The sequence below is a fragment of the Varroa destructor genome, unplaced genomic scaffold (genome assembly GCF_002443255.2).
Source record: "Varroa destructor unplaced genomic scaffold, Vdes_3.0 BEIS01000007.1, whole genome shotgun sequence".
Classification (NCBI taxonomy): domain Eukaryota; kingdom Metazoa; phylum Arthropoda; class Arachnida; order Mesostigmata; family Varroidae; genus Varroa; species Varroa destructor.
The window spans coordinates 1398321-1424766 of NW_019211460.1; the positions used below are offsets into that span (position 1 = coordinate 1398321).

The 26446-nt window shown below is 40.9% G+C and overlaps 3 protein-coding genes and 1 long non-coding RNA gene across 16 annotated transcripts in view; 2 read left to right on the forward strand and 2 right to left on the reverse strand.

Annotated features, from left to right (window-relative positions):
- Positions 1 to 15182, forward strand: LOC111254894 (uncharacterized). 4 transcript variants are annotated; one of them, XM_086975501.1, is made up of 6 exons: positions 1 to 344; positions 5980 to 7873; positions 8001 to 8945; positions 9252 to 10118; positions 10673 to 11518; positions 11767 to 15182. In XM_086975501.1, the coding sequence occupies exons 1-6, from the start codon at positions 303 to 305 to the stop codon at positions 12489 to 12491; spliced, it is 5319 nt and encodes a 1772-aa protein (XP_086831627.1). In that variant the 5' UTR covers positions 1 to 302; the 3' UTR covers positions 12492 to 15182. The 4 variants fall into 4 exon arrangements, with proteins under 4 accessions (XP_086831627.1, XP_022671979.1, XP_022671978.1 ...); XM_022816244.2 differs by having other exon boundaries at positions 1 to 300; XM_022816243.2 differs by lacking the exon at positions 1 to 344 and adding an exon at positions 2295 to 2435.
- Positions 2429 to 21207, reverse strand: LOC147754174 (uncharacterized). Its single transcript, XR_015317589.1, has 3 exons — positions 21070 to 21207; positions 20441 to 20695; positions 2429 to 2648 (listed from the first exon to the last, which is right to left on the reverse strand). It is a non-coding gene; the product is annotated as an uncharacterized LOC147754174 (long non-coding RNA).
- LOC111254896 (uncharacterized) lies at positions 15319 to 25995 on the forward strand. 6 transcript variants are annotated; one of them, XR_015317586.1, is made up of 5 exons: positions 15429 to 15750; positions 19970 to 20214; positions 20615 to 20937; positions 25166 to 25372; positions 25735 to 25995. XR_015317586.1 is itself a non-coding variant. In XM_022816250.2 (4 exons), exons 2-4 carry the CDS (start codon positions 20021 to 20023, stop codon positions 21385 to 21387), a joined length of 702 nt encoding a protein of 233 aa, XP_022671985.1. In that variant the 5' UTR covers positions 15319 to 15408; positions 19970 to 20020; the 3' UTR covers positions 21388 to 22355. The 6 variants fall into 6 exon arrangements, 5 of the variants coding, with proteins under 5 accessions (XP_022671985.1, XP_086831665.1, XP_022671983.1 ...); XM_022816250.2 differs by lacking the exons at positions 15429 to 15750; positions 25166 to 25372; positions 25735 to 25995 and adding exons at positions 15319 to 15408; positions 21203 to 22355; XM_086975539.1 differs by lacking the exons at positions 25166 to 25372; positions 25735 to 25995 and adding an exon at positions 21203 to 22355 and having other exon boundaries at positions 15433 to 15678.
- mute (gon-4 like protein muscle wasted) overlaps positions 22729 to 26446 on the reverse strand; it is a 22596-nt gene continuing 18878 nt past the window's right edge. For 4 of the 5 annotated variants that reach the window (XM_086975499.1, XM_086975498.1, XM_022816239.2 and 1 more), the window contains 3 exons: positions 24955 to 25339; positions 24315 to 24598; positions 22729 to 24047 (listed from right to left, as the gene is read on the reverse strand). In XM_086975499.1, coding sequence (XP_086831625.1) covers positions 23855 to 24047; positions 24315 to 24598; positions 24955 to 25339 — 862 coding nt within the window. In that variant the 3' untranslated portion in view covers positions 22729 to 23854. Of the gene's footprint in view, positions 24048 to 24314; positions 24599 to 24650; positions 24791 to 24954; positions 25340 to 26446 lie in introns of those variants that run through there. The other variant, XM_022816242.2, reaches the window with a different exon arrangement.

The following is a 26446-nucleotide window of genomic DNA, read 5'->3' on the forward strand; positions in this document are numbered from 1 at the left end:
TTTTCAGTGTCGTTAGTTACTGTGAAGGTTGATCGCTAGCATGTTTGTCTATTAAGGACACGTGGTACTGTAAATTCATACTGTTTCATGCTGGAAAGCATTTAGCAGCATTAAATCAGTGCATGAAAGCGAGCAAGACTACGATTTTTAATATCTGGTACTTAACGTGGTGGTACTTGTGTGTGTGTAATGCAATATCATAGTATTACGTGCTCACTGTGTTTCAGTGACGAAAATAGTTGATATTATCTTCTGGATACTCGTTGGCGGATTATTTAGTCACTTATCATGGTCGTAACGGTATGGATCGAAACACTCAGTTCGGTGGAACTCACAAAACACAAGTAAAAAGTGACTTTTGCAGTAGTGCGTTATTCGCGAGATAATAAGATATGAATAAATCGAAGACACGCATGCGGTTTAAAGTCAAGGCACATTAGTATTATTGGTTTTTTAGTTATCATTGCTAACGAACGTTTTAATCGTATTAAGTATGTTATATATCGTGTATGTTGCTTGACACAACCTTATCTGCGATTTATTTGGTGAAAGTAGCTATGCCATGAACTGCGGCTCGGGGTCCATGGAATTGATTTATTTGATGATGAGTGAGTTTGGTTCTTGCAATTGAGGAGTGCCACCAGATATTATTTTACTAAATATATAGCTGGCTGGAAAAAATGGTCTCATTCAAACTGCGCCTCGAGGCACTACTTGACCCGGCAAAATTAACCGAAGCAGACAGCCTTGTTGGAATGTTTGCAGTGATATTTATTATTGTCTTTTCCTCGTGGTCTGCCGTCGTCTGTTACCGAATGTTTGTTTGTGTCTTTTAGCGTATTTGTTATCGTTGTATCAATAATTCAGTGGCGACGACGACAATTCAGCTGCAAGTGTTTCGATCGTTGCAAATGTCCTTCTTAGGCAGCCAAGCCTCTAACCTACGGAGCATATAGGCTAGCAGACAACGAACCAACAGCCGCGGACCGCCATTGCAGTAGTAAATGGCAGAAGAGGCCGTAACAGCAGCAGGTGTAATTGGTGCTGCCTGGCTTTCCTCTATAACCATTACCAGCACGATTACGACGGCCATCATTATTCTCTGCTCTGCTAGCCAAGATGGCAGCCATCGTGTGCGGCGGTAGTAACCGTGGCAAGTAGTTGTTGCTATCGTGTGTGAGTGGCAAGAAGGAGTATAAGAAAGGAGTCTCCTTCCTTCAAGAAGAGCCCAACCGTCGCACGGAGTTGCCACGCGAGTCGTGGCCGAAGGGTTACTAGCACAAAATACGACAAAATGGTCCAAATTGATTATAAATAGTGTCATGACACCACGGCGACGATGACGACGGCAAGGACCGCTACTAGCAACTGCATTTAGTGGTTGCTGAAATTAACGTTCTGTGTACCCTACCAGTCGACCATCGGTGGTCCTTGTGAGCCAAAAACCAAATACCACCAACTTAAACAAACAGACACTTTCTCTTATTTGATCCGACATTTTGTACCCATTTATTTACTACAATTATTTAAGCGAAGCCTCTCCGATAGCGTGTACACACCCGCATCGCTGATTCAACACGCGCTCTGGTTCATGGCTGGAGAAATTTGTAGGTGTTCGTCAACGACTAGCACCGATTACTCAACCAAGTGCAACCATTTTGCTAGATTTACTGCTTTGCTACTACAGTTTGAATAGAATAGCTCTAATAACAACAATCGCATCTAAACCCTATAATTGCTGCCCTTCCGACGCACGAGTGCTACATACATTTATGTACTATAACTGGTGTCGCCTTGTTGTAGTTTTGAGGAAATGATGCAGTTCTGCTGAAGTAGGTGTCTAGGTTTGAACTTCTGCTTCACTTTTGCGTGGGCACACTAAAAGCAATTAGGGTTTACGACGAAACCGTTTTATCAGCTAAGTAAAGAGAAGTTCTCATGTGTTTGGGTGTCTATAAAGAAAAATAAGTGTTCTGTCGGGAGTCGTTTGTAGTATCGTGTGATAGTAAAGCTGACGATAGTGATAGGCTTTGTTGCCTTTGGGTCTTCTAGGTGTATGAGCATGGGAAACTCGCCAAAGCGTGCTGTGGTTAGAGTACGATCTGATTTATCTTCGCTATAATTACGAGATCGAATTGGTGCTTCTATTTGTATTACTAGTGCTATTGCCGCGAATTAAGTGTGCGGGTACCGTTAACAACGGAAAATTTGAGGTTTCAGCATCGGTAGCCACAAGTGGTAAAACGGACCTAATCTACAATTTGATCTGTTGGTAACAACAACAGTCCTATATCTCCCAACATCATCCCCACCCTCATACTATTCAACATTGAGTGCACACGAGTACTACTACATCAGCAACAGCAACATCATCAAGCAGGATGAGTTTCTTCACGAAGCTCTCTTCCCTCGTCCGTAACAACTCCATCAACAAGGTACCAACGATCCCATCTTCAATGTACACTTCACGAGGTGTTTCACGAAGTGTAACTCTCCCTATCCGATGACTGAGAATAGAGAGCACGAGGGCAGGTCAGATGACGATCGATGCATGCGCTGTTCGGCGTTGCGTTCATTCTCTGCTCTCAACCGCAATGAATTGTATCAAGTTGTCTGTTGGGACGAACAGCGAAAGAGCCTTTTTTTGTCTGTAAAAATATCAAGCCGGTAGGGCCGTGCACGAGGGAAGTCTAATGAAAATCAGTTTAACTAAATCATAGTTTCATTTACAACCTGCAAAGTAATGCAATTAATATGGCTAATCAGGTCGCACACAGCATGACATTCAACGAAGCCTCGTGAATTCTGTCTATTAGTAACTCAACAGCGTAAACAGGGAACGACTTGGGACCGCTATAATGAATCTAGACTAATCATCGATTTGATTAGAGTGAATTTACCTAGAAAGAAAATGGGCTTGCTATTGATTTTTCACTTAGCGTTCTTATTGCATACCCTAACACCGCAGATAAAAATAAACCGCAGATAAAAATAAACCTAAGTTGCTCGTGAAGTCCCAAATTTACCCCAGTTTACGGTTCCACTTTCAGCACTGTTAATTGTGACTCCATTCACCTAAGGTACTTTCCAATTTCTATTCGACTTCGGTGGGGATTTTTAATACGGTTTTATTGCCGCTAGAATATGAGACAGTCATTCCCAGGTCTCTGTTAAGGTGTTTATGGGCTTTGACATACCCGTTCTTAAACCTTTGATAAACCTTGAGTGTGTCAATCTACCTTTGCGACTACTGATAAAAAGCTGATCGTTGTTGGTCTATGTGCCACCGTCCATCTGTTCGGTTACTTGGAGCGCGTGTATCTCCAAATGGCGTGCTTCGTGCAAATTACAACGGCTCGAGTTATCACAGTTCATGACAGTATTTAATGGAGGATTCATCCATTCGACCTAGTCCTAATTTAGCATTTTTAATAATCTTCTCTCTTGGGCAGAGATATATCGAGAGGAATATCGATTTCTTGGTTTAAAATGCTGACGAAATTGGCTGGTTGTTGATTGGCAAGATGCATGAGAAAATATAACTTGATTAATTATTCGACTACTAGTGTTTGCCACTGAGAACCAACCGACTATCATGCAATTACTTGGACTCTCATTTATCACGCTTTGTAGTAGGTTGTCGACTTCAAGCTCCTATTAGGCGTAAAGCCAATTGATTTAATTAACAAAAAAAAAACTCCCTTGGCTCTCAAGCGGCCCAATCGGAATCCTTAACCAATACGATGCAGTTTTTTCTCAACAAGTAAGCTTGCTCTCCAATGCTCCCGAATAAGAAAACTGGGACTATAGTAAACGCTTCGGCCGCTCAAAGCTGTTCCGCGTGTTTTTAACCTGGAGGTAAAAGATAACTTCGACTGCAAGCTGTTGTTATTCGCTCAATCTGAGTTAGTTGGCCAGATCGTAGACGATACATTTTTGGCCTACCCATCTATTGTGACGTGTGCCTGTTTACTTATGATATTATTATATCATTATATAATTTATGTTACGGTTCAAGTTTCTGCATGTATGCCCATCAGTATAGGAAAAAATCAAGTTTATTACTTGCTTTTTATTATTACGTTACTTGTTAAAAAAAAAATGTTGCTGATCTGTAGTAATGCCCAGTTAAACTAAAAAATCTCACGGATGATACGCCAATCTACATATTTAATCCCTACTAAACCTTGAAAATGGCAAACATCATAGTGTATTTACCACAAACAAACCAGGGAGCCGATAGCGCAGCAGTGCCGTTGTGGCAGACTAAATGATAGCAATAATTAGCAGTACCTCATTTTTATTAGCATATAGCATTACCTAGCACAAACTCAGGCGTTACATAATAATGCAACTAAAATTCGATTAATGTATGCGTCTATCAAAATTTAGCTTTTCTGAATATACGTAAACACAAGTTTGGCATAAACAGAGTTCTGTATTTTTAAGTCAACTGGCTGAACTCAAATCCACATTGCGGACTCGTTTATAATTAAGAAATTCATTGATACATGCTTATTTAATTAGATCTATTTCGCTGTATTGCCCGTATTCTCTGTCTGAACGATTTCCTAACTTAACATTTCGTGTGTCATAAAGCGGATTCTTCAACTTACTTCACCCAGATATAAAGTATTTCAGCTAAAAAAGAAATTTGTTGTTCTAATATTGTTGTTAATGTTGTGTAAATGATAGTGTTACGCTAACTTCTCAATGACTTGCAAAAAAACCTGACATATAAGCAATTATGTAGGTATTGTATTTCTATGTGTTCATAAGGTGTATAGTCTAATCAAAACGAATCTAGTTAATTTCACTTATCTGAGCAGCATGAGTCCACTCTAGAATGAATTTGTTGATAATACATATCGAAAGTACAATTGTGTAAGTCTGTTACCTGAACTGAACCGGTAATAATTACAAAAAAGGAGCAATGAAGGTCGGCTGTTACAGCACTTAAAGAACTACATTGGCATCGTCGGCTGTTGAATAATATGTGAAACTGTAGTGAGTACTGTGAATTTTCTATTATGTTTCAGTAGGATGCCACATTTAAATATTGAAACTATTCATTTGCGAACTGCACAGGCCTCTCGCTACTTCAATGTGAACCAACTGAGTTTGAAAGAAATAACCTAGTGCACTATGATGCTAGATAAATCGTAAGACGCAGTAGTGTTTCTATGTGTGATTTTTCATAAAAAGGGGGAAGGTTCTTTCCATTAATGAAAGGTATAACCATTTTGGATAGGACCAGTCGAAGCCAAGAAAAAATATGTGGCCATCTTAAGCTATATGTAAATGCAGCTACAGACCAAAGGCACTAATCAGTTCATTATTTGTGTGACTTTTGTATGGTGTACAGAGTGCCAATTCAATTTGCGAACCGATGTAATGATTTAGTTTTCCATATTTTAGATTCTAATGCTATGTTAAGAAAACACTTGAACCTTACCGACTGATACAACTTAATACTGTAATAATTCAACTAGACCCTGACTGAGTCTGAGAACACGATGTTGAAGGATGGTTTTGTCGATCTTAGTATACATTCTTCGCATTGAGGAATTCCTCTTTGAAAATTCTTCGTCAGTCTGGTTCTTTTAATGTGTTGCACACAATTTTGTCTTGTTGAATGGTTTTAAGATATGTGGAACAGTTTGGCTTTTTTATTACATCAATATTTTCATTAACAATGTAGTTAATAAAATAGGACATTAGCAAAAAACGTTTAAAAACATTTCGCTGATGATAGGTGTTTATTATTATTAGTTATGAAAATCTATTAATGTTTTTGTATGTATAATAGCATGATCAAGGATACATCGATTGACATGATTTATTTATGAATGTGGCATGTCTACCTATAACACTTGCACTATCGTTGCATCAAAATGTTTAGTCATTTCTTGAGGAGATCGAACGGTAGTTTAAATTACTCGTTCAAAGCTAACCCTTAATACTTGTATGGCTTTATAGGACGGTCCAACGAGCGATGACCTCGCAACCGAAAAAAAGCGAAATAAAGTTGATTCAGAAAAGAGAAAAACAGCAGAGGCTGATATAACCTCAAAGGAAGTTGTCAGTAAAGCAGACAATGAAAATAAGTCAGATGGTACAGGTTCTGGCAGCTATGAAAATGAAGACAATGAGGTCGGGGTAGCGGCTACTTCACCCATAGAAACTTATGATAAGAAAGGCCAAAACGTTAGCTCAATAACAACAACAACAACAGAACTGACGTCTTCTAAAGTTTCGGCTAAAGACGACAAAGAAGCGAATACGCTTCAAGCAGCGGTCACATCCTCTTTACTTGCTATAGAGAAAAATAACCAGAAAGACAAAATACAGGAAGAAATTGTCGCACCCATCGTTGTCGAAAGGAATGAAGTACAGAAAATTATACTAAAGTCGTCGCGTTCAAGAAGTGCTACTGAGAGTGACAAGTGGGGTGCATCTGCAACCCTGGAAATCATTTCGACGCATAGTGAGGTGGAGGATACTGCGGCCGATAAAGTCGTTACATCATCCTCTAAGACTCCTCTTGTTCAAGTTAGCAACACAGAGACTGACAACAAGAAGAACGTACTGTCGCCATCTACACCCGTTATCGATACTGTAACAGAAAACTCCAAAGAACAAAACGGGCAAAAAGAAGATAGCGATGCCGCTTTGTCGAAATCGCTCCTAGACGGTGTCGCTGATGCCCATAAGAAGTACAGTGTAGAAGGGCCGGAGGACAGTTTAGAGCAGAAGCCTACTATTTCGTGTGAAACACATAACGACCTCACAACCGTAAACGATAACGTACTGCTTCATTTGAAGACAGAGCAAGTTCCAGTGAAAACACTTTCTGCCAGACAAACTGATGAGAGGGACGATGCGGCGCCTGTGAATTACCTATCGGTAGACTTAAGGTCGGTAGATTTAACGGCAGAAGATAAACGGGCCACTGCCGATAATTCTGGAGCATGCATCGAAAGACAAAAGCAGAATGCCGATCCTGCTAGCTACGGAGTACAGAAAAAGTTTACATCTGAAGATGTACTCGAACAAGCTCACACCGACGAACTTTGTGGAGTAACTGCTAAACGAGAAGAGTTGTTGCCGACAGAAACTCTAGCGCATAAATCAGAACTGCTTACAGGAAAAAGTGCTGAGGAATTTATAAGACAGACGATTAAGTTACAGTCCGCTTGCAAAACTACTTCACCCTCTGGTGAGATGGACGACAAATCAAAGACGGAGACCACGGAAAGCGATACACAGAGTACTTCCTCTACAGCAATTGAGGATAGTAAACAGCAAAAAACAGAACAATCCGCTAGAAGCAATGCTGAACAAGAAACAGCAGCTGCTCCAGCTACACCTAATAATCTAAAGATCGTGAAAAAACTTGCAGATGATGGTGACACTGCGACCCGATTAGCGGAGGAAAAGAAAGTTGAATTGAGTTTCAACGAAGCCGTAGCAGAGAAGGAGAATGTGACTGATGGCAAACAGACGTCAAAGGATGAAAAAACTGACCTGATTTCGGTGGAGCAAATAAGCTCAGTTCAAGCTATCAAGGAAGCTAGTCATTTAATTGAGTCAGAGAACGTCGGTGCGGCTGTACTAATTACTGAAAGTACAGAGCCCGCAACTGTTAAGGTTTTCGAGCCCAAAAGTGAAAGTGTAAAAGACAATACTGAGCCTGAAGGCGGAAATACAAAAAAGAAATCTGAGCCTGAAGAAAAAAGTCTCAAAGAGAAAACTTCGGTGGTAACCGAAAATGAAAACCAGAAACCAGCTGCCCATACGTTGGGCGGATCGCCTAAATTTGCCGAAGCTGTCAAAGACGAAGCAGCGGTTGACGAGGGAATTGTAGAAAATGGTAAATGTTATTCTGATGTAGTTTCCCTATAACTTCTAGGTAATTGAATGTCGTATTGTATATGTCCATGCAGATTTTAATCACGCTTTGTGTTAATCGCATGCCGATATATTGTTTTTTTCTGCAGGGGCGGAGGACGATGGCGAGCACTCGTCAGATTTTACAGACGAAGAAGTAGAGCCCCCCGAAACTGAAAGCCAGAAAAGTGTGGCGGCTTCGGGCGATGCCGGTAGTAACAACAGGAAAGCAGAACCTGACGGAAATCACGATGAAGCACACGATGACGAGGATGTGGGAGAGGATCTGGACTTCGACGAGGACAAGAGAAATCCGCAATACATCCCGAAGAAGGGTGCCTTCTATGAGCACGACGATCGTCGCGGAACTGATGACGAAAGCGATGAAGATACTACCGGTGGTGCAAGAGGTGAGGATGGGTCGAAGGCAGGCGACGGAACGGAGTCTGGAGCCGGCGGTGCGGGAGGCATCGGCGGACGTGGCGATAGCCCCGAACTTTGTGGTCGGGGTGGTCGAGCCCCGAAAGTACTTCAAAGTGAGACCCGTGACCGTTGGGAACATGACCTATACGACGCCTCGGAGCAGGGACCTAAGAGTGTAGACGAGCTGATTGCGCAATACGGTTACGATATCCGCGACGAGTCAGCGGCGCCGCGCGCTGCTAGACGCCGTAAGTACGGCCGTGGTCCGAACAAGTATAGTCGGGATTGGCAAGACGAAAAGGCCTACCACAGCCGGGCTACCCACGGCGGCCAGGAGCGCCACGAGCGTCATACCGGCAGAGAGGGAGGAAGAGGGGATAACAATAAGGAATACCACCCACGGAAGGATGATTTCCCTTGTTTGAACACTGCATCACAGCAGCAGCAGCAGCAGCAACCACAACAACATGCCTCGAAGGATAAGGATCATGAAAGAGAGAATCGAGACCACGGGGGGGCAAGCCGAAGTGAGCGTGGAGATACTAGAGATAATCGCCGTGAGAAGGATGCCCCACGCCGAAGTGACGGCGGCAACAAACACGAAGTACAGAGAAGAGAACTTCCCAAAAAAGGTTAGCGTAAGCACTAGCATGAGCTCTTCAAATATACCCCCGTCTTTATCTTTATCTCACTTACATTATCATTAACCACAACTAATGTAATCTGCTGGTGATGGCAGTCGTTTTCTCGTGAAAGCTATGCCTCTAACTGCCTTGTCATAGTTTATTTGACACAACATGTATCTGTTTAACGTTACCATGAATGCGGATGTGTATCTTAACCTCTTTTCCTTGCTGTGTTGTTTACACACTTTATTCCTTAATGCGGCTCTATGCGGGATTGTCTCTCAATTGTAATACAACTTCGTATAAACGTAGACCCGATAGGGGGCAATGGGCCCTCTTATCCAACCACTGCCTATCCTTTTACGTGGAGCCAACGGGCGAGCAGTTCAGCCAACCCCGCGCAGTCTCTAGGGGGTGCAGATGCTACCGACAATACAACGTTGAGCCATGAAGCGAACACGTCCTCTTCCATAACCCAAACGGCAATGACAACGCATAATATCAATACAACGACAAGCACAGCTGCAGCAGCTGCAGTAGTAGCAGCAACAGCTGCTGCTGCAGCAGCTAGTGCCGCAGCAACGAGCACAGCAGTACCAAAAGTCTCTGCGGCTTTAGTGTCTACAGCCGGCACGCAGCCATCTGAATCCCCAAGTGGCCACAAAGAGCCACCAGCAGCAGGTGCAGGAGGACCGTCGCCTTATCAGCCAGTTGCAGTGCGTAACGAAAGTCTATTCGAAAACGCGTCGCTGACTGCTGCTGCTGCAGGAGGAAACGAGCGCAGTTTCAACGGGAACCGTGGCGTCTGGGACAGGGCAAATCGAGATGCTGACGAACAACAACCACTCGAATGGCGGAGTGGCCGCGGGGCTGACAGTTACGGAAGCCGTGGTGGACATCATGGAGATCGGAGGGACAGGGGCGATCGAGGTGGGGAGAGAGACCGCGACTACAATGGAAGCGGTCGAGATTATGGCGGAAACGGGCGAAATGGGGGGGGTCAGGGGTATTACGATAGGGATTATCGCAGGGGTGATCGTATGGATCGAACAGATCGGGACCATAACAGCGGGTCGCGGGGCGGCGGAGATGTGGGTCATCGCGTGATTGGAGGCGACCGTGACCGGTGGAGAAATCAGGGCTCGGGACGATTTGGTGATCACCGTAGCGGAGGTTACGGTAGGTGGCGGGAACGAGACTTTTCACTGAACTGAGTGATCAGTCAACTGCCAGATTGTGCCTGAGCTTCCTAGTAATCTGGGGCACGTTGTGAGAACCCAAGCGGTGTAGTATTTGTGATATTCGCATGCTTAGCTTGGGTATCAGTTTGTATCATATAGTGCTTGAAAAAGAAATACTTCTCGTTGGGTAAACTTACAGCGTTTCAGATTTAGATTGCAGCTTTTTTGGTTTACAAAAGAGGAATTGGCATATTAGAATACATCTAAATATTCTCGAATTCGATCTAAAGACAAATTACCTTGCGGAGTGTCCTCTGCATGCGCGGCAACGGACAGCTCCGTTTGCTGTAATCAGCACAAAAAGTATTCCTTATATCTGATTTTACTTTTTTATATGGCATCATTGTAAAACACTCATTTAATTGTTTATTGACGAAATTATGCACAATGTCTTGTCAAGTATCATGGCGTTGATAGTGCTTACCTTTCTCCATTTGATAGCCTTATAAAAACCATTAAGCCTTTTATCCTTATTTTCAACAATGCTAACAGACCTGAGACACAAATTGGACAACAACCGAAATAACGATCGTTTCGATTCGCGTGGCGACAACCGTCGGGACAATCGAGGAGGTCAGCGTGATATCTTTGGAGATAGTCACAATGGTCATTCGCGTGGTGGTGGTGATAGTTATCGGGATAATTACCGCGATAGCAACAATTATAGAGATTCTCGTGATAATTATTCAAGAGACAACAATCGTACGGGCGGTGGAGATGGTCACGGTTACCGGGATTCTCGCGATGGCGGTTACCGAGATCGGGCGGACCGTGACCGTGAACGCGATCGTGATGGGGGTAACACGCGGGACCAGAGAGCGGATAGCAGCTATCGCGGCAATAACAATCGTTCTGATAACAACGGAAGGGATTCCGGCTACAACCAGAGTCGGAGTGACAATAATCACAGGGAGAATTGGCGGGAAGGTCGCGATTCGTACCGCGAAAACTTTCATCGAGACCATGCAGGAGGAGATACGGGCCATCGCGAAAACTTTCAGAAGGATGGCAGTAGTCGCGGAGGATCCGATGTTCGGGATATACGAGGAGGCAATCGGTCGGATCCCGGCAGAAAGATCGGCTCAGGAAGAACACAAGATCCTCGAGCAATCCGAAAGGGGCAACAACAACATCAACAACAGACACAACTACAACAACAGCCGCATCAAATGCATCAGCAACAGCAACATGAGCCTACTACAAACAATAACAACAACAATAATATTAATAATATATCTGGTGGATCAACAGGGCACCAGGGAAAAACTGGGGATGCCGCTCTTGACCGAAAAATCGTCGATGAAAAGCGGCAACATCAACAGCACATTCAACAGCAAAGTAAGCCTATAAGCTACTCTGTAATACATTCAGATATATATATATATATATATATATATATATATATATATATATATATATATATAATATCCAAAAACAATATATATATAATATCCAAAAGAATTTGTTTTATTTGATTACCATTAGCTTTCATCGGGCAGCTTAGTTAACTTGTTCAAGAAACCGTGGATGTATATGATCTTTCAATTTTGGGTCTTGTACATTGTTTCCCGTTGATTTTCTTCCAGATGCTACAAATGTGAGTGAAAACAAACGGTATACTGCACAAAGAGCCGCTACAAGAGCGGAGTACGGTGCAAATCAGGTACCGGCCAGCCAATCGCAACCTCTGCCTCCTCAGCCGCAGCATCACGCGCCTGCTACCCATCAGCCTATGGCATCAACCCATCCTCATTCTAACCATAATCCGCCACCACCGCCTCATGCAGGACAGCAGCATCCCGCCTACTATGAGGTGGCGCCACCCCATGGCCATCCGCCCCCTGGGGCGTCCTACTTCGTCTCGCAGGCGTTTGATTCCGGTGCTGTACCAACGGGAGCACCACCGCAAGGATTTGCGCCTGCACCGTTTATGGGTCCACCACCGCCATTTATCACTTCGCAGACACACGCTGCTCCGTTCATGATGGGCGGGCCAGTGGCCCCCGATGGCTCAGTGCACCATGGTCCACCCCATGGGCATCACCATCCCAAAGCACAGCTGATTCCACCAAACGGTGGAATTACGTATTTCTCACCACAGCAGCAAATGTATATCTCGCACCAACAGAAGCCTCCCCAGCCGAGGCCGAAGGCAATCATACCTATCGTACCACCTCCAGATGCGGCCAATCATAAGAACTCAAACGCATCAGCTGTCGCTAGCGGAGGCAATCCTGCTGGAAATTCTTCTGGTGGAGGACAAGGCGGCCCCGAACCTGGCGCAGCTGCGCCAGCCCAGGTAGAAGCCTAAACCCATCGACAGAGAAGCGTAGGCAAATATTTGCGGGTTGCATCAACAAAGATCGAACTAGCGCACAGCCGATTCTATATATTTAGCAGATGATTACTATTGTCAATATTCTTGCAGCAAATTTAGGTGAAGCAAAGGTACGGGAGAGAGGAAAGGAGTAGCCAGGAGAGGGTTATAGTCGGTATGATGCTGCGCATGAAGACAATTACCCCTCTAAGTACTCATCCGAACATCGAGCGCCAGTCAAGTTCGTGGTATTGGTTTGTACTGGTGAATGTTTCGTGAGTAATGAAGTATGAGCAAGCACAAAATCACGTCAAATAGTCATGAAGTTAATTCCTTTTGGCATGATCGACTTAAGATCGTGTCTGGCACGCTAGACCAAAATAAGGATTTTACTTTTTATTAATCGGCAATTACACCGAAATCTTAGAAGGGAGATCACGAGTAATGGCTACGGAACGCGAGTAGCGTAGAAAAAGTACAAGTCAGTGTGGCCGCGCCTGATAACAGTCTATCTATATAAATACATTATTACTGCTATAATGGGTAAAATTAGCTAGTAGTTAGTTCCAAATGTCATTATGCTGGGCTCGGATATAAATTTAGGTATACATTAAGAAGGCGAGCGAGAATGAAAGAGAAAAGAGAACGCAAGACAAACGAACTGAGTGAAAAGTAATGAAATAAGCTTACACAGGTTTACGCACGCATGCATTTTCATATCTACAAAATACGAAAAACACTGTAGTTGGACACATTTTAGAAAAACTGACATCGAAATAGTCTCTGTATGTTGTAACTTTGATTAGAAAAATGTACCCTCGGGCATGACCAATAACACCAAGCTCATAATCTTATTTGATGATAGAGTACAATTTTTCGACGCTTTTTTCACACGCCTATCACTATGATTACCTATAATTTTATTCGATACAGACAGCCAAAACCTGGGATTCGGGCTATTGTCTACTAGTTGGTTCATAACGTCGATCTAGTCTAGGCAATGGTCTTCTGTCCGTTTGTGGAGGGAGACAAGTGGGATCTCGTAGTTCGATAGGCAGAAAAGTTCGCTCGATCTGTCACATCCCACACTTTATCTACGATCACTGATATATATTTGTGTGTGAATACAATTATTGGATTATATAATATTATTAGAATATTATATATTATTAGAATACCTAGGCTGAATACGAAGCAATACAAGCAGTAGTCGTAATTTAGTAGTGTTGATGAACTGTACATTTAAAGAGCAAACTCACCGCTAAGAAAAATGACAACGGCCTCGTAAAAAAATCAGTTAAAATTAACTTTGACTGAAGACTCTGACATCGTCTGTACCGTGTGCATGCTTATTTATTATATGTAGAGGCATAAAAAATGGAGTTACCTAAAGAACATACACACGTTTCTGAAATCCTGCATCGATGCTCTGTATATTATATCACATTTGCCATAAGCATTGGTTATACTATAATTAGCTACTGTCGTAGTCTTGCAACCATAAATGATATAGATATGGGATGTTCTACAGCCAATCGCAATAATAACAAGAAACAGTAGACCATAAAATCGTCGTAGCTTTTCTCTCATTTCTTGATGTCATCAATGTCGGGTTCAATTAGCAACATTTCGATTTTACTACTCACTCGCAGGCCCAGTCTACTTTTGTTAAAACTACTTTTACAGCGAGTATTGTCATGATTATATTATTTTTATGATTATTAAGTAGGAATATTACTTAACCAGCTTAACTAGCGTGTTGCTTCATTAGAAGCGTTCACATATACCGCCAAAATGTAGCCAATGAAGAAAAGGAACACAGCCTCAACAGAGTAAATTTTGTATGGCGCGGCACTTCTCTTTTTTACTTTGTATCGATCAGAGCAGCCCTCCTATGTAAAAAATACGACAAGAAGAATTCGATGTGCTATATGGGTGCAGAATTCACCCTCGCTCCTAGTACAGCAAATTTTCCGAATTCTGGAGAGACAGAAGAATCAGCCGCTCAATTGTCACAGAATATACGATACATACAGCTTTATAAATAAAATATTGTATTTTCCTCTAGCATTGACGACAAGAGCGACATTTTTGGGATCGCTTTGCCCGCCCAACTCATATGGATATACCGTTATTTTTGTTTACCCTCGCAGCCCTTTTCTCCAAATGCGGGTTGAAATAGGAGTTGCTGCATATATATATATATATATGTGGTACACGTGACTAGCACATAGGCACACGTTGTAATATTGCGAGATATGTGTTGCGTCTTATCTTGGACGATGTTTTTTGCTTTACTATTACGACACGCTATGATTGAGCTATGAAGTCTTCTGGCCTTTTCCTAAATGCAGCGAAACGAGGGAGGGTGTAAATAGTGTTAGAAGTGATGGTAAACGTAAAAACAAAAAAATAACGTTAAAGGCCAAAAATAATGCATATAAACGGTATAAGTCAGATGTAGTTGTAGTTGTAATTACAAGCATAAATAACAACAAACAGAAAAATGACTGATAACAGAAAAATGACTGATTTCTGCAAGTATACGACGTGACTGATTTCTTCGAATACACAATGTAACTTATGATAATGTAATAATGCCCTGCTACACTTGGAAGTGAATTCAATTTATGCAAGCTACATTAAAATAATAAAAGTTAGCGTGGCTGTATTGTCTAAAAAAAACCCTGTCGGTTTATTTTCATTTTTTGACAGAACCGGTGATCAGACCCGCTATTTGAAAAACCACCGGCGTTGTAAACTGAAAGCGCGGTTTGCAAATGGCGACTAAAAGTGGCAATGAGGAATAGCGAATAGTGGCAAAACATATCAGAAAAACAATCAAGTATTTGTAAAACGCCATAATCCAAGATGTTTTAATATTTCCTATGCGTTTTCTGCGATACGCCTTGTAAGAAGTGTGACGTTTATCAGTTGACCATTAAAGCATTTGTAGATATATGACCTCTAGATTAGCGCATCGACTTTTGGAGTTTGTGAACATTAGAATAGTGCCATACGACTCCATATTGTTGAAATCCATATTGCTTTAGTTTAAGCATTGGACACAGCATGCACAGCAGATGATCACCAAGTGCAAAAAATACGATCGTCTTTACATGAGCGTCTGCATGTGTGTAAAACGCTGTTCCTTTGAATGCAAACGCTTCCAATGAACTGGGTATGTGTGACTACTACCAGAGGCCCTAGTTTACCTGTGACCACCAGGAAATCAAATTTTGTGCTCTTTCAAGTAAGAAGCAATTAACGCTAATTTTTTTCGGTGGAAAAACCTACGCCTTTGGTCTGTTTTACTGTGTTATAGGGTAATTTTCTCGCAATTACGTCGGAAGTTCAAAAGGAATGTGTTTAAGCAATATGTACGTAACAAATAGGGATTTCCAAATGATGTATATTCCACTACAGATTACCATGTACCACCGCTTTCTCCGAATGAGGACGTGAATGTGGGGCAGCCGCCCGTTATCGATAGATATTTACCGTATCCATCCATGTTTATTAATATATCAGGTTTAGATCTGGCGTGAAGTTCATTGATTGTAGCAACGCTCTTTCCAGGGCAATATTACTTATTATTAGGACAGTAAGAACAATAGACACGAAAAATTTTGCTTCCCTGTAGGAAAGTTCAAGGAACAAGTAAAGCGCTCGCCTACTGTCACATACGGCTATAATTTAGCTATAGGTATATTCTTTCTATTTCCTTATGACCGTTTATAATACGATTTTTAAAGATTAGGACATTTCGAAAGTACGAGCCGTACTACCAAATTCCGAAGTATATATATCGACACTTGTCTTCTAAACGAACCGCATATATCCTAACCTAGTCGGATTAGAGACTGCAACATTTAAGTCGTATATATTGATTTTTATTTAAAGTACAGGAGCCTTTTACCTTTTGTGTTTTATCATATTCGACTGTTTTCTCCTCTGCAAGTTTGATTTCTCTATAAAAAGATACATGCGTACGGCTTTGGAGTTCATCCCTTATTCTCGAATTTCATCTTCTTAACAACAATCACAAGCCTGAAAATAGACAATTCGAAATGCTTCCTTGTGTTTTCCATTGCCTATTAGAATGTTTTTTTTTTCTGTTTTACTTAGCTATTGATTGACCATAAATTATTTTTCGTGTCTCATCAAAGTAACACCTATGATTAGTAAGCCACGGTGAGCCGAAATGTCCATGCCAAATAGAGGTGAATGTTAGATAGATGCCCCCGGGCGTGGCTCGTGCAAATGGCCGAGCAAGAAATCTAAAGTCTTCACATGACATGTACATCACCGCGAATACACGCCTCAAAGCGCGATAGAGCTGGTAGTCGGACACAAACCTCCCGTTGAGGTTAAGAACTGCGTGCTGGACAAGCACAGATACGAGAACCGCTTCAATTTGAGGTAAACAAACCAGTTAAATTGAATGTAATTTCCGGGTTATAATTGCTCTTCGGTGGACGACTGTTGACAGAAAAAATTATTAAGAACCTTTAAGGAATGGGGCTGAAGATAATGGAGACATCAATTAAAAATAGTACACCGATATGCGAGCCGGAGTCTTCGAGACGTTTGCGGGTCATCCTCACTTCGATCTCTACCTATTATATCAGCCATCCTCTAATCGAGGAGAATTTGTCGAAAAGTGACTTTTCCTCTGGTCCGGCTGTGGTAGGAATGCAGTTCATTCGAGCGAATGAACATAATGTAAAGAACCGCACGAAGAACACAGCAAAACATGACAACAATCTTTTACAACTGCCGTGAAACGTTAAGCACTTTTAGGATGACCAAGGCAGAAGTCTATTCACGTGTATTTTCTTCGGAGGCATTCGCCACAAGGGTCCCAATAGAATCATATGAAAACTACATTGTAAACCGCAATTAGCACTTCTTTGGAAAGAAAAACGCAAGTCCCGTTGACAGCAGAGCCCAAATAACCGTTCGAATTACGATGATGAACGCACAGATTTAGTAAGCTTGTGCGAAGGAAAGCTGTCCGCATCAAGATAATGGCTGTACAGACTGGTGGAGGTCGATCGTTAAAACCTCACTAAAGATGGCTATCACGTGAGCTGGTCTCAAGCAATGGGATCATAACTTGTATTAGCGGTCGACAAATCAATGTAAATGTACATAAGGCTGGCTACGAACAGTAAAGCATTTCGAATCTTAAGAAGACAAAGTGGGAACCATTACCAGTTCGGCTATCAGGACAGACAAATACACACAATCAGCAGTATGCACGTTTTACACCTACCAATAGGAGCAGGTATTAGGTGTTGGTGGACGATATGTAATATTTTGAACGTAGCTCACTTCATAAATGGGAATATTGTGTACGCTCTATTGAAATCCACCTTAAGTTTATTTCGAACTTCTCAAACATGGTGTGTTATTCGAAACTTCATCAATGTGAGGTCGGCAAAAAGCTCACGAGAAGAAAGGCAGAAAGTTGTGGTCAGCCTTACAATTAATCAATGGTCTATTTTTTTAGAGTTTCTGATTACTTGGCCCACACTTCGATCGTGTTTATCGAGAATTATAATTTCGTGTTTGGCTATGTGCTTGCCAAAATACCTTAGACGTTGAAACTTACACCTCACCTGAGATAAATTTAATATTTTAAATCCCATGGTTCGTACGGTTACTGCAGTAACACGAGAAAAATACAATAAAATTTACAAGGGAAATAAATCGCCCTCTCTTCGGTCCGATTCAAAAAATAACGTTTTGCGTGACACTGGCTGTTGAGAGCCTTCATATTTTCTGGTTATTAATACCTTTGTAGGGGCTATTGATAATACGATCGCGAAGCTTCCTTTTATTTGCAAGCTACTTAGTATGATAATTTAATTGAAGGTGTTTTTGAAAAAGACATTGAAAATCTTCTATTTCTTTCCAATTAAGTATGACCATGGGATGTTGCAATTTGTTTATATATTGACTATATATATATTGACTAGGTTACTACAAAATAAAGTAGAAAGGACCTGGATAAAAAGCTGAATTCAAGGTTTCCAAAATGTTTTGTGGCAGGGCGTAACTAGTGGTTGCTGATCGTCAATGCGCTAGAATATTAAATTCACATCCGACTCCTATTATAATAAAATGTAATTAATCAGGACAACTGATGTCTTAAAATGTCGTGAAACTTTGCCATGTTCATCGTATGTACAATATTTAAAAAAGAAGGTTACCAATATTATAAAACTGGAGTTTTTTTTGAGAGTTGCACTTCATACGTAATTTTTGCAAACAGACAGGCTATACTTGTAATCGTTCCATGCTATTACTTTTTTTATGCAAACGAGTTTTACGTGTCCAACTTAATTTATAAAAAAATAGATAGACCGCTCGAAAGTGGCACTAAAACGACGGGGGCCCATAAGGAGAAACACTGAAAATAGACCGCCCATCCGTTGTACTTAGGTCTTACATGTGTGTACTCTCTTTCAGGCTGACATACAAAAAATGCTCCAGTTATTTGACGGTAATATGCCTTCGTAAAAGGAAACTTTTAAAATAATTCCCCTTAGAGATATCGAGAGGATGCAAGGCCATTCGGTCTAACAATTTTAATAATAAACAAATACACTCGCGTGTATTTATTTCTGCGGCGCACTTGTCACATGTATTTACTGATTCAGCAAAAAAATTTCACAGTTCAGATCATAATGTAGACTTTCGAACGGTGCCTTGCAAGTGACTGTTGGAAACCTTTTGAATGGGAATACCTAGAACACATTGATGTTAATATTTTTCTGCTTCAAACCAGTGCTTCTTCATAGTCTTTTAGCCCACCAGCATAATGATGTTCTTCAAAGGAGAAATAAGAACCGTTTTCTGACAAAGCTCGTGCTTGATTAAATGTAGTACTGGCTAATTTTTTTAATTTTGTCCAGTTTTGCGTTAGTCTTGTGCCTCCACTCTGGGAAAATCCAGATTAGCTATGGTTCGACCATAGGCCTCGTTATCAATAGTTCTGTAGCTCTCCGTAGAGTTTACCTAAATGGCTGAAATAGTGTTCATAAATAGTGGAATGCAAGTGTTGTGTAGACTGAGGGAGATTCGGATTAATGCCCATGATATTTTAAATATATAGACTGACTGGTATAGACCGGGCGACGCTGCACTTGGGAAGCTTGAATTTAATAGTAGTAGAAATAAGCGGACCTCGGTGATTGCGTAGAACACTTGCAACTTTAGCACTCTTTAAAGCTAGTTAGGAGGACTGCAATGTTGTATTTTTATTACGCGTTCGTCGAGGAGTTGTTTATTTGGGCCAATGCAATGTTCAATACTTTAATGTGAGAATTTAATAAGCGCCTCGTAACAAAATGATATCTTTTTTTTGTCCAAATTTCAACATTAGAAGGCAATTGGCTTTCGATTCTGCGGGTGACGCAAGTAATAATATTAATTCATTGCGAGTGGATCGCATTTGCTTCCAGGAATTGTACAGTTCATCATCAGCGGTAATAACAACGACGTAAAATAGAAAAATGAGAATGTTCGACATGTTCTTTTATGCTATGCTTTGGGCATTGCTCCACTATGGAACGGAAATATTGTGTGTGGATGTTCGAGCTAAATTGGATTTCCGCGAGGAAAGTCAGTTGTTTGCAGAGATGAAGTCGGAATTTGCCGTCCAAGGTCCCTGCTGGGTCTATGCTGTCGAGCGTTTCGAGGAAAAGCGGTATGATTTCGTTTTGAAATTGAATATTAAACAATAACTACTCGGTACTGTTTGGGCGTTTAGTATTAATAAAGGGTTAGCGGTTTTTTTCCATTTTTTAATGTGACACTAATGGAATCAATCCTAATCATTAAAAAAGGCAAGCACTTTGGGTATAATTGAATACTACGTATTTTGAACAAATATAGGCTCAAAAGAGTAAAGCACAAGTCAAATTTTTACGTACCTGATCTTATGTACGAAACCCCATTTTTCCATAAATCTAAATATTGATTCACTCTGATGATAACAGAATGGACAATAGTCTTCAAAGCTTTTTTGTGAGTAACTCTGTTATAACGCGTTCCGCTATAATGAGCTCATCCACTTCGTTGTTCAACATATAACGTAAAACTTGTAGGAAGGAACCGGAAAGTCAGGAACGACTTGCCTTCGACTTCACTAACTGTTTCATTGAGGGCGCCGGTGTGGAGGGTTACTTCTGTAAGGAGTCGCAAGAATTAATTACCTGCGAGGATTTCGTTCGAATGCAGGCCGGTCCACATAGACACGTATATTCTGTGCACTTTCTCCAAAGCCAACTGTTGTTGGCTTATCTTAAAGAACTTGCCCATCAGCGTCAAACATCCCGACAACTTGAAAGTAGCTCGAAGAACACTCGTTTATTATCTAGCAAGCTAGCGACCACGTCCGACCTTCTACTCGACAGCCTTAAGACAGAAGGTTTGTTATAATTTTTAGCTCGTTTCACTGTATTTTAACTGAAAAGCTGTACCATACACTTCTTGAACAGCTTGGAACTAGACAATTTCAAGTATTACTAACATATAAAGTAATGACTTTAGACTGACTTACCTCATATTGTTAGCTTTAGTATTCTACACGGTTTACGCTGTAGCAACAGATCATTATGTTGTCTGATATAAATAATAAACCGTGTAGTCTAACATTACAATTAATCATATTTTCTGAATCGACATCTTTGTAGGTGAGATAGCAGAACTAAAACGCCTGGCAGTGAAGAGTCATGCTGAACTACGCGAAAACCTCCAAGGGGCAGAAAGAGTGTTTGCCGATTTAGTTGACCTAGTCACGCAATACAAAATTATAGGGGTCACTACTGTAGGAATGATGCTTTACGTGGCGAACTTCGTTATTGGTCGCGTTTTTTGATATACATCTGTGTGGCAGTCTATCAGCCCGATATCTGGTTTCTCTGTAACAGAAGGCTACAGGTAACAGGGTTAGAGAGGAAGCAAGCTTATACAGTAGTTGGTGAGGTTTCAGTAAGATTTCAAGTAAAATGCAATTAAAAAGTCACTGTAGTGGTTAGGAAAAAGATTCGAGTTATAACCTTGCAGCCAGGGAAGGGATAACAGCAGGGCTGCAAAGGTGAACGGTTATATAATTTATGAACAAAATCACAAAATACTGCACTAAAAAAACACGAAAAAAACACATGTGGATAAAAACTCAGGGAAAGGGAAGCTTCGTCGATTAAGGACATAAACTTTTTACAGGCTTTGTAAAACCGGCATTATATTATGGCACAGGGCCATCAAAAAGTCAGACCCGCTGTAAAAAATCTGCAACTGCATAAAGTTAGCTTGGTACTTCAGTCAGCAACCTCTAGTCAGAACAAATGTGTTACGTCGACCAGATGACCCTTAACGACTGCGTGAAAATCTTCAAGTAAATTTGTTCTGGCTTAAAGGTCGCATATACGTTATTGTGTCCACGTCATTTACTTTAGTGCAAACGGCAAAATAACTATCTTCACCCACACTTGCTGATAACTGTGGTAGATCCCAGCTAACTTAAAAATGCCACGCCTAACATAACCACTTAAGTATTATCTTCATACGAATAACTGCTCTTAAACGGAATTCAAGACATTTTAACTTTCTGCTGTAAAATCAATTGAAATACATCGTATCTAAAGCATGTCAGGACATCATCTCTAACATGGTTTATGAGTAAAAATAAGTAAAAGGAGGAATCGGTAAACACCTTACACTAGGCATTAACAATGAGGGCCAGAGAGAGTCTTTAACATGACTAAAATTCTAGCTTCAACATATTCAAAGAAAATTCTAAACAGTAAAAACTAATACATTAGAAACTTTTCTTTGTAAAACTAATACATTAGAAACTTTTCTTTGTTAATCATCGATGTCGATACGGTCAAAAAGTTTAGATAAATAGGTTCCGATGCAAAAGTAGATCTTCTTTCCTAACCGTGCGATGTCGATACGGTCAAACCGTGCGATGTCGATACGGTCAAAAAGTTTACATAAGTAGGTTCCGGACAAAACCTACATGGGTAAAGCTTTTGGTCATTTATTTTTTCGACTGTTATTTAGCCTTTCACTACCTTTAAAGATGTGTGTAATTTGGTTTTGAGAAACACGGCAATCCCACGTCTATCACGCTCTCTAGGTGAACTTATATTCGAAGTAAATTTCCGTGCAAATTCCGAGTCAAACTGCCGGCTTGTAAAAAGCGCGCATCGTATTATGAATATGCTATCTCGTTTATTCATTGATTAATTCACACAAAGCCAGTCTTTTTTCTTTTCATTAAAGTCGGGCTCTCAAACACAATACAAATATGTGCGCCCTTTTAATTAATATATTTACATATCTGTTCAGCCAATGTATCCGTGTCTTTAAGTACTTTTTTCAGTAGCTATTATGATTGATTTAGCCCAAACAAGCGCGGTAATTTACATTACTTCTTCTAATGTACAATTCGCATTATAATTTACTAACATCAGTTATTTCAGTTATTATGTTAAATGTACATAGACTTACTTTCCATACGTGTACTTATTTTGAGGGGTATGAACATGACAGCTGAACAGCTCACAATGAATTATGCAAATACGCTTCTACATTCTATACAATATTTACAATAGAACTATTCTCAAGCAAAAATGGAACAGTAACAGAAAATTTCAAACATGCTACGCATCGCGCAGGTTTTGAGAACTCTATACCATATTTGCCCTTTTATTCATATACACGTCACAGTTTAGCTGCTATGGCATATTGATTTTTTATTTTATGGAAATAACTGTTTCCGTTTGTTAGCTATACAGGAGTTCCTTACAACGTCTACAGGCTCGTTTCATTAAAAATATCGCCTGCGGTAGCTTATTTGGGTTTACACAAGTAAGGCATTACGTAGTCCTAAGGAAAAATTTTTGCATATCCATCTTATCGCGCGAGTTACATTAACTAACTGCTTTTACATTTACAATGTGCAAAAATTAAGTGGCCGTAACAAGTCACCGAATAAGCATCGCGACAATACCATTGAGACAATGACCATATGAATTTGAAATAGTCGGCCTAGTTTCGTATTCTTTCTTCATTTCGATTCTTCTCTAACTTACTACTATTGCTCCTTTTTCCGATTTCAAATTTTCGCGCCATTCCCTGTTGGTTGGTGTATGTGTGTCTCGATATAACTAAGAGTTTCGTTTTGCTTCTATCTAGCACCAGCGTTACAATGTAATTTTTGCTACATTGCTAAACTTTGCTCGTTCTAATTATACAGTTTGCCACTGGCAACGGCAAAAATTATTTTCTCTCGACAGGAAAGGAAAGTGGTGACCACATGGTTGACTAACTACTTATTAAGATTGTGACAACTGTTGCTGTTGCTGCCGCGACTGTGTGAGATAGCTCGAATAGACGTTCATAAGAAAAGCTAGTCGTTTTTGTGCCTCGTCCTTAGATATTCCCAACTTAGAAGCTACGTCTGTGCAGCACGTGTCCATATCACCTCCAGCCGATTGCCACGTCGACAGAAGAACTCCATCTCGTTCCCTGGGCAATAAAAGAACTAAGTCACCATGAATTATTTCCTATCTAATTGTATATTTTTTGATGACTAAGTAAAAGCACCTCACAGTTCAGTGTAATATATGTAAAATATGCGTCTTACACACCCGCCTTTTTCACATATGTATTTTTCACGCACTCGTAGTGCAAGCACTTGTTTGCGAATAAAATGGGCCGGTTGCAGCTGGAATACTTCGTGAGACTCAGGAAATTCCTCTCGTTACGTGTCACATGTCCTCATTTCTCACCTACCTGGTCCAAAACTTCTTTTCAGTTATAGCAGCTTTTATGGCTCCTGCCGTAGTAATGAATTCATGACTTTCTTTACTACTAAATTGTTTTTCAACGGCTTCTTCTTCCAAAGATGCTGAAGTATCCGCAAAACGATTTTCAGAGTTTTCATCCGCTCCTTTCTCTTTTTCATCTGTCGAATCTCCTAGAGGTGGTTCCTCCTCTTCGGGGGCTTCTTCGACGAACCTGACTGCAGCAGGCTTCATTGTCTTGCCCGTTTGGAGAAAAACCTTACCATCAACAAACTGGAATGCAGTATTAAACGTCAGATAAAAAAAAATGCTCTATCTTTTTATATCAAAACGATCCCCGTTGCACTCTAAACTATCTAACAAACTAACTTGAAGAACAGATCTTTTTTCGATCTTCGAAGATCAGAGGAATTTATTGGTTCATACGTGTCCGCATAAATTTGTCGCAGGAACGCATAGGCAGACCTAAGGATCCAAATCGATGAGCTTTAGAACGGCGAAATTAGTAACACCGGACGGGTCAATTGAATTATTTTGGTACAGATTGGTAAACCTAAACAAATAGTATAACAACGTTTCTAACTGCCGAAAATAGCGTTGATTGTACTCGTTTTTCGCAAAAGACTTACCCTAATAGCACATTCGACACAGTGACGATCACGATTGGCGAGTTTGTGATGTTCTTCTGTAGGCCCTTTCTGAGATGCACCTCCCAAAGGTATGGCGGTGTTTGCACCGAAATGGTATATAGTTGAACCAGAAGAATTGAATCCCGAATGCTGGTTATAGTGCTGATTCACGCTTGAATTTGAAATAGTGTTTGTCTGGTGGCATTTGCAGGGACACCTGCGACCACCAACAGGTTCAGGCGAAGGAGGTAGACGGACCACTTCGACAATATCTTCGTCTGCGTCTGAAGGACCTTCGCCCTGTGAATTAGGAGCCGCTCGTCCTGATAGAACCGGCGGCGGATCCTCGCCAAGCAAAATGACTTCATCGAAGTCCGTCATGCGACTGAAAAATTAAGCAGGCAGCCTTACTCCAAAGGTATTTCTTCTATTATGTAATCAGCTCTATTAGTATCTATTATTCAACATGGAATATCCAGAATTTTTTTTGAGAACGACGGAGGTTTGTGACGAACAAATATATATACAGGTCTTAAAGGGCTATATTTATGTAGATATATAGGCAAAATAGATAGCCGCAGATTTAACATTAAAACCCAAAAACCCAGCTTTTTACTCAAATTCTATTAACAACTTAACGTATTATGTGTTCGCCGCTATTCCCCACTACTTTCTTTCAAATGTCAACAATTTTTTAGCCAGGATTTTTCAGTTCTACTATTGAAGAACCCGTCCAGCCGGTATATTCTTTAATGCGCGATCGCTAATTTTGTTTTCCAGTGATCGGAAATGACAGTCCGTCGGAGCAAGGTTTGGAGAACCAAGTGGATGCGAAAAACGTCCTACTCAAGCTCTTGCAGGGGGATTTTTACAATTTATATCATGAGGAGCTTGGCGTGTCGTGGCTAAAATAACTTAGTTGTCTCTAACAAGTCTTTTTTTGGATGGCCTCGTTCAGCTGGACTACATACAAGCTCTCGCTAAGGGTCGTGTTCTTTTCAAACATGGCGCAATGTATAAAGCTTTCCCAGTTCCATCGAACGTATATCATCGTTTTCTTCGGATAGAGATCGGAATTAATTCTAGGCTTGGGCGTATCTCTAAGTACTTGCTATACTTTTCTCTGCTTTATACCAACGAGGAGAAAGTATTCTCGATTGCCGCTGACAGATATTTATAGAAAACTGCTATCGTGGTCGCCTGTGGCTCGGTGTTCGGCGAAATATTGACAGACAATGTGGAGCCATGTTTCTTTAAAATCCTTATATACATAGTTAAGATTATATACCTAAGGTTCCTGTCAACAGTCCTATGATTGCAGTTCATTTTTTCACCCAAATCACCCTCTTTCTGGAAAAGTGCCTGTAATTGATCATCACTGACTTCAGATTGTCGTCCAGGGCGGGGTGCATCTTGGTGCTCCAAAATACCATTCTTGAGCTTGCCAAACCAGTTTAGAGCTATTCTCCTAGTAACCATCTCGCTGCACGGC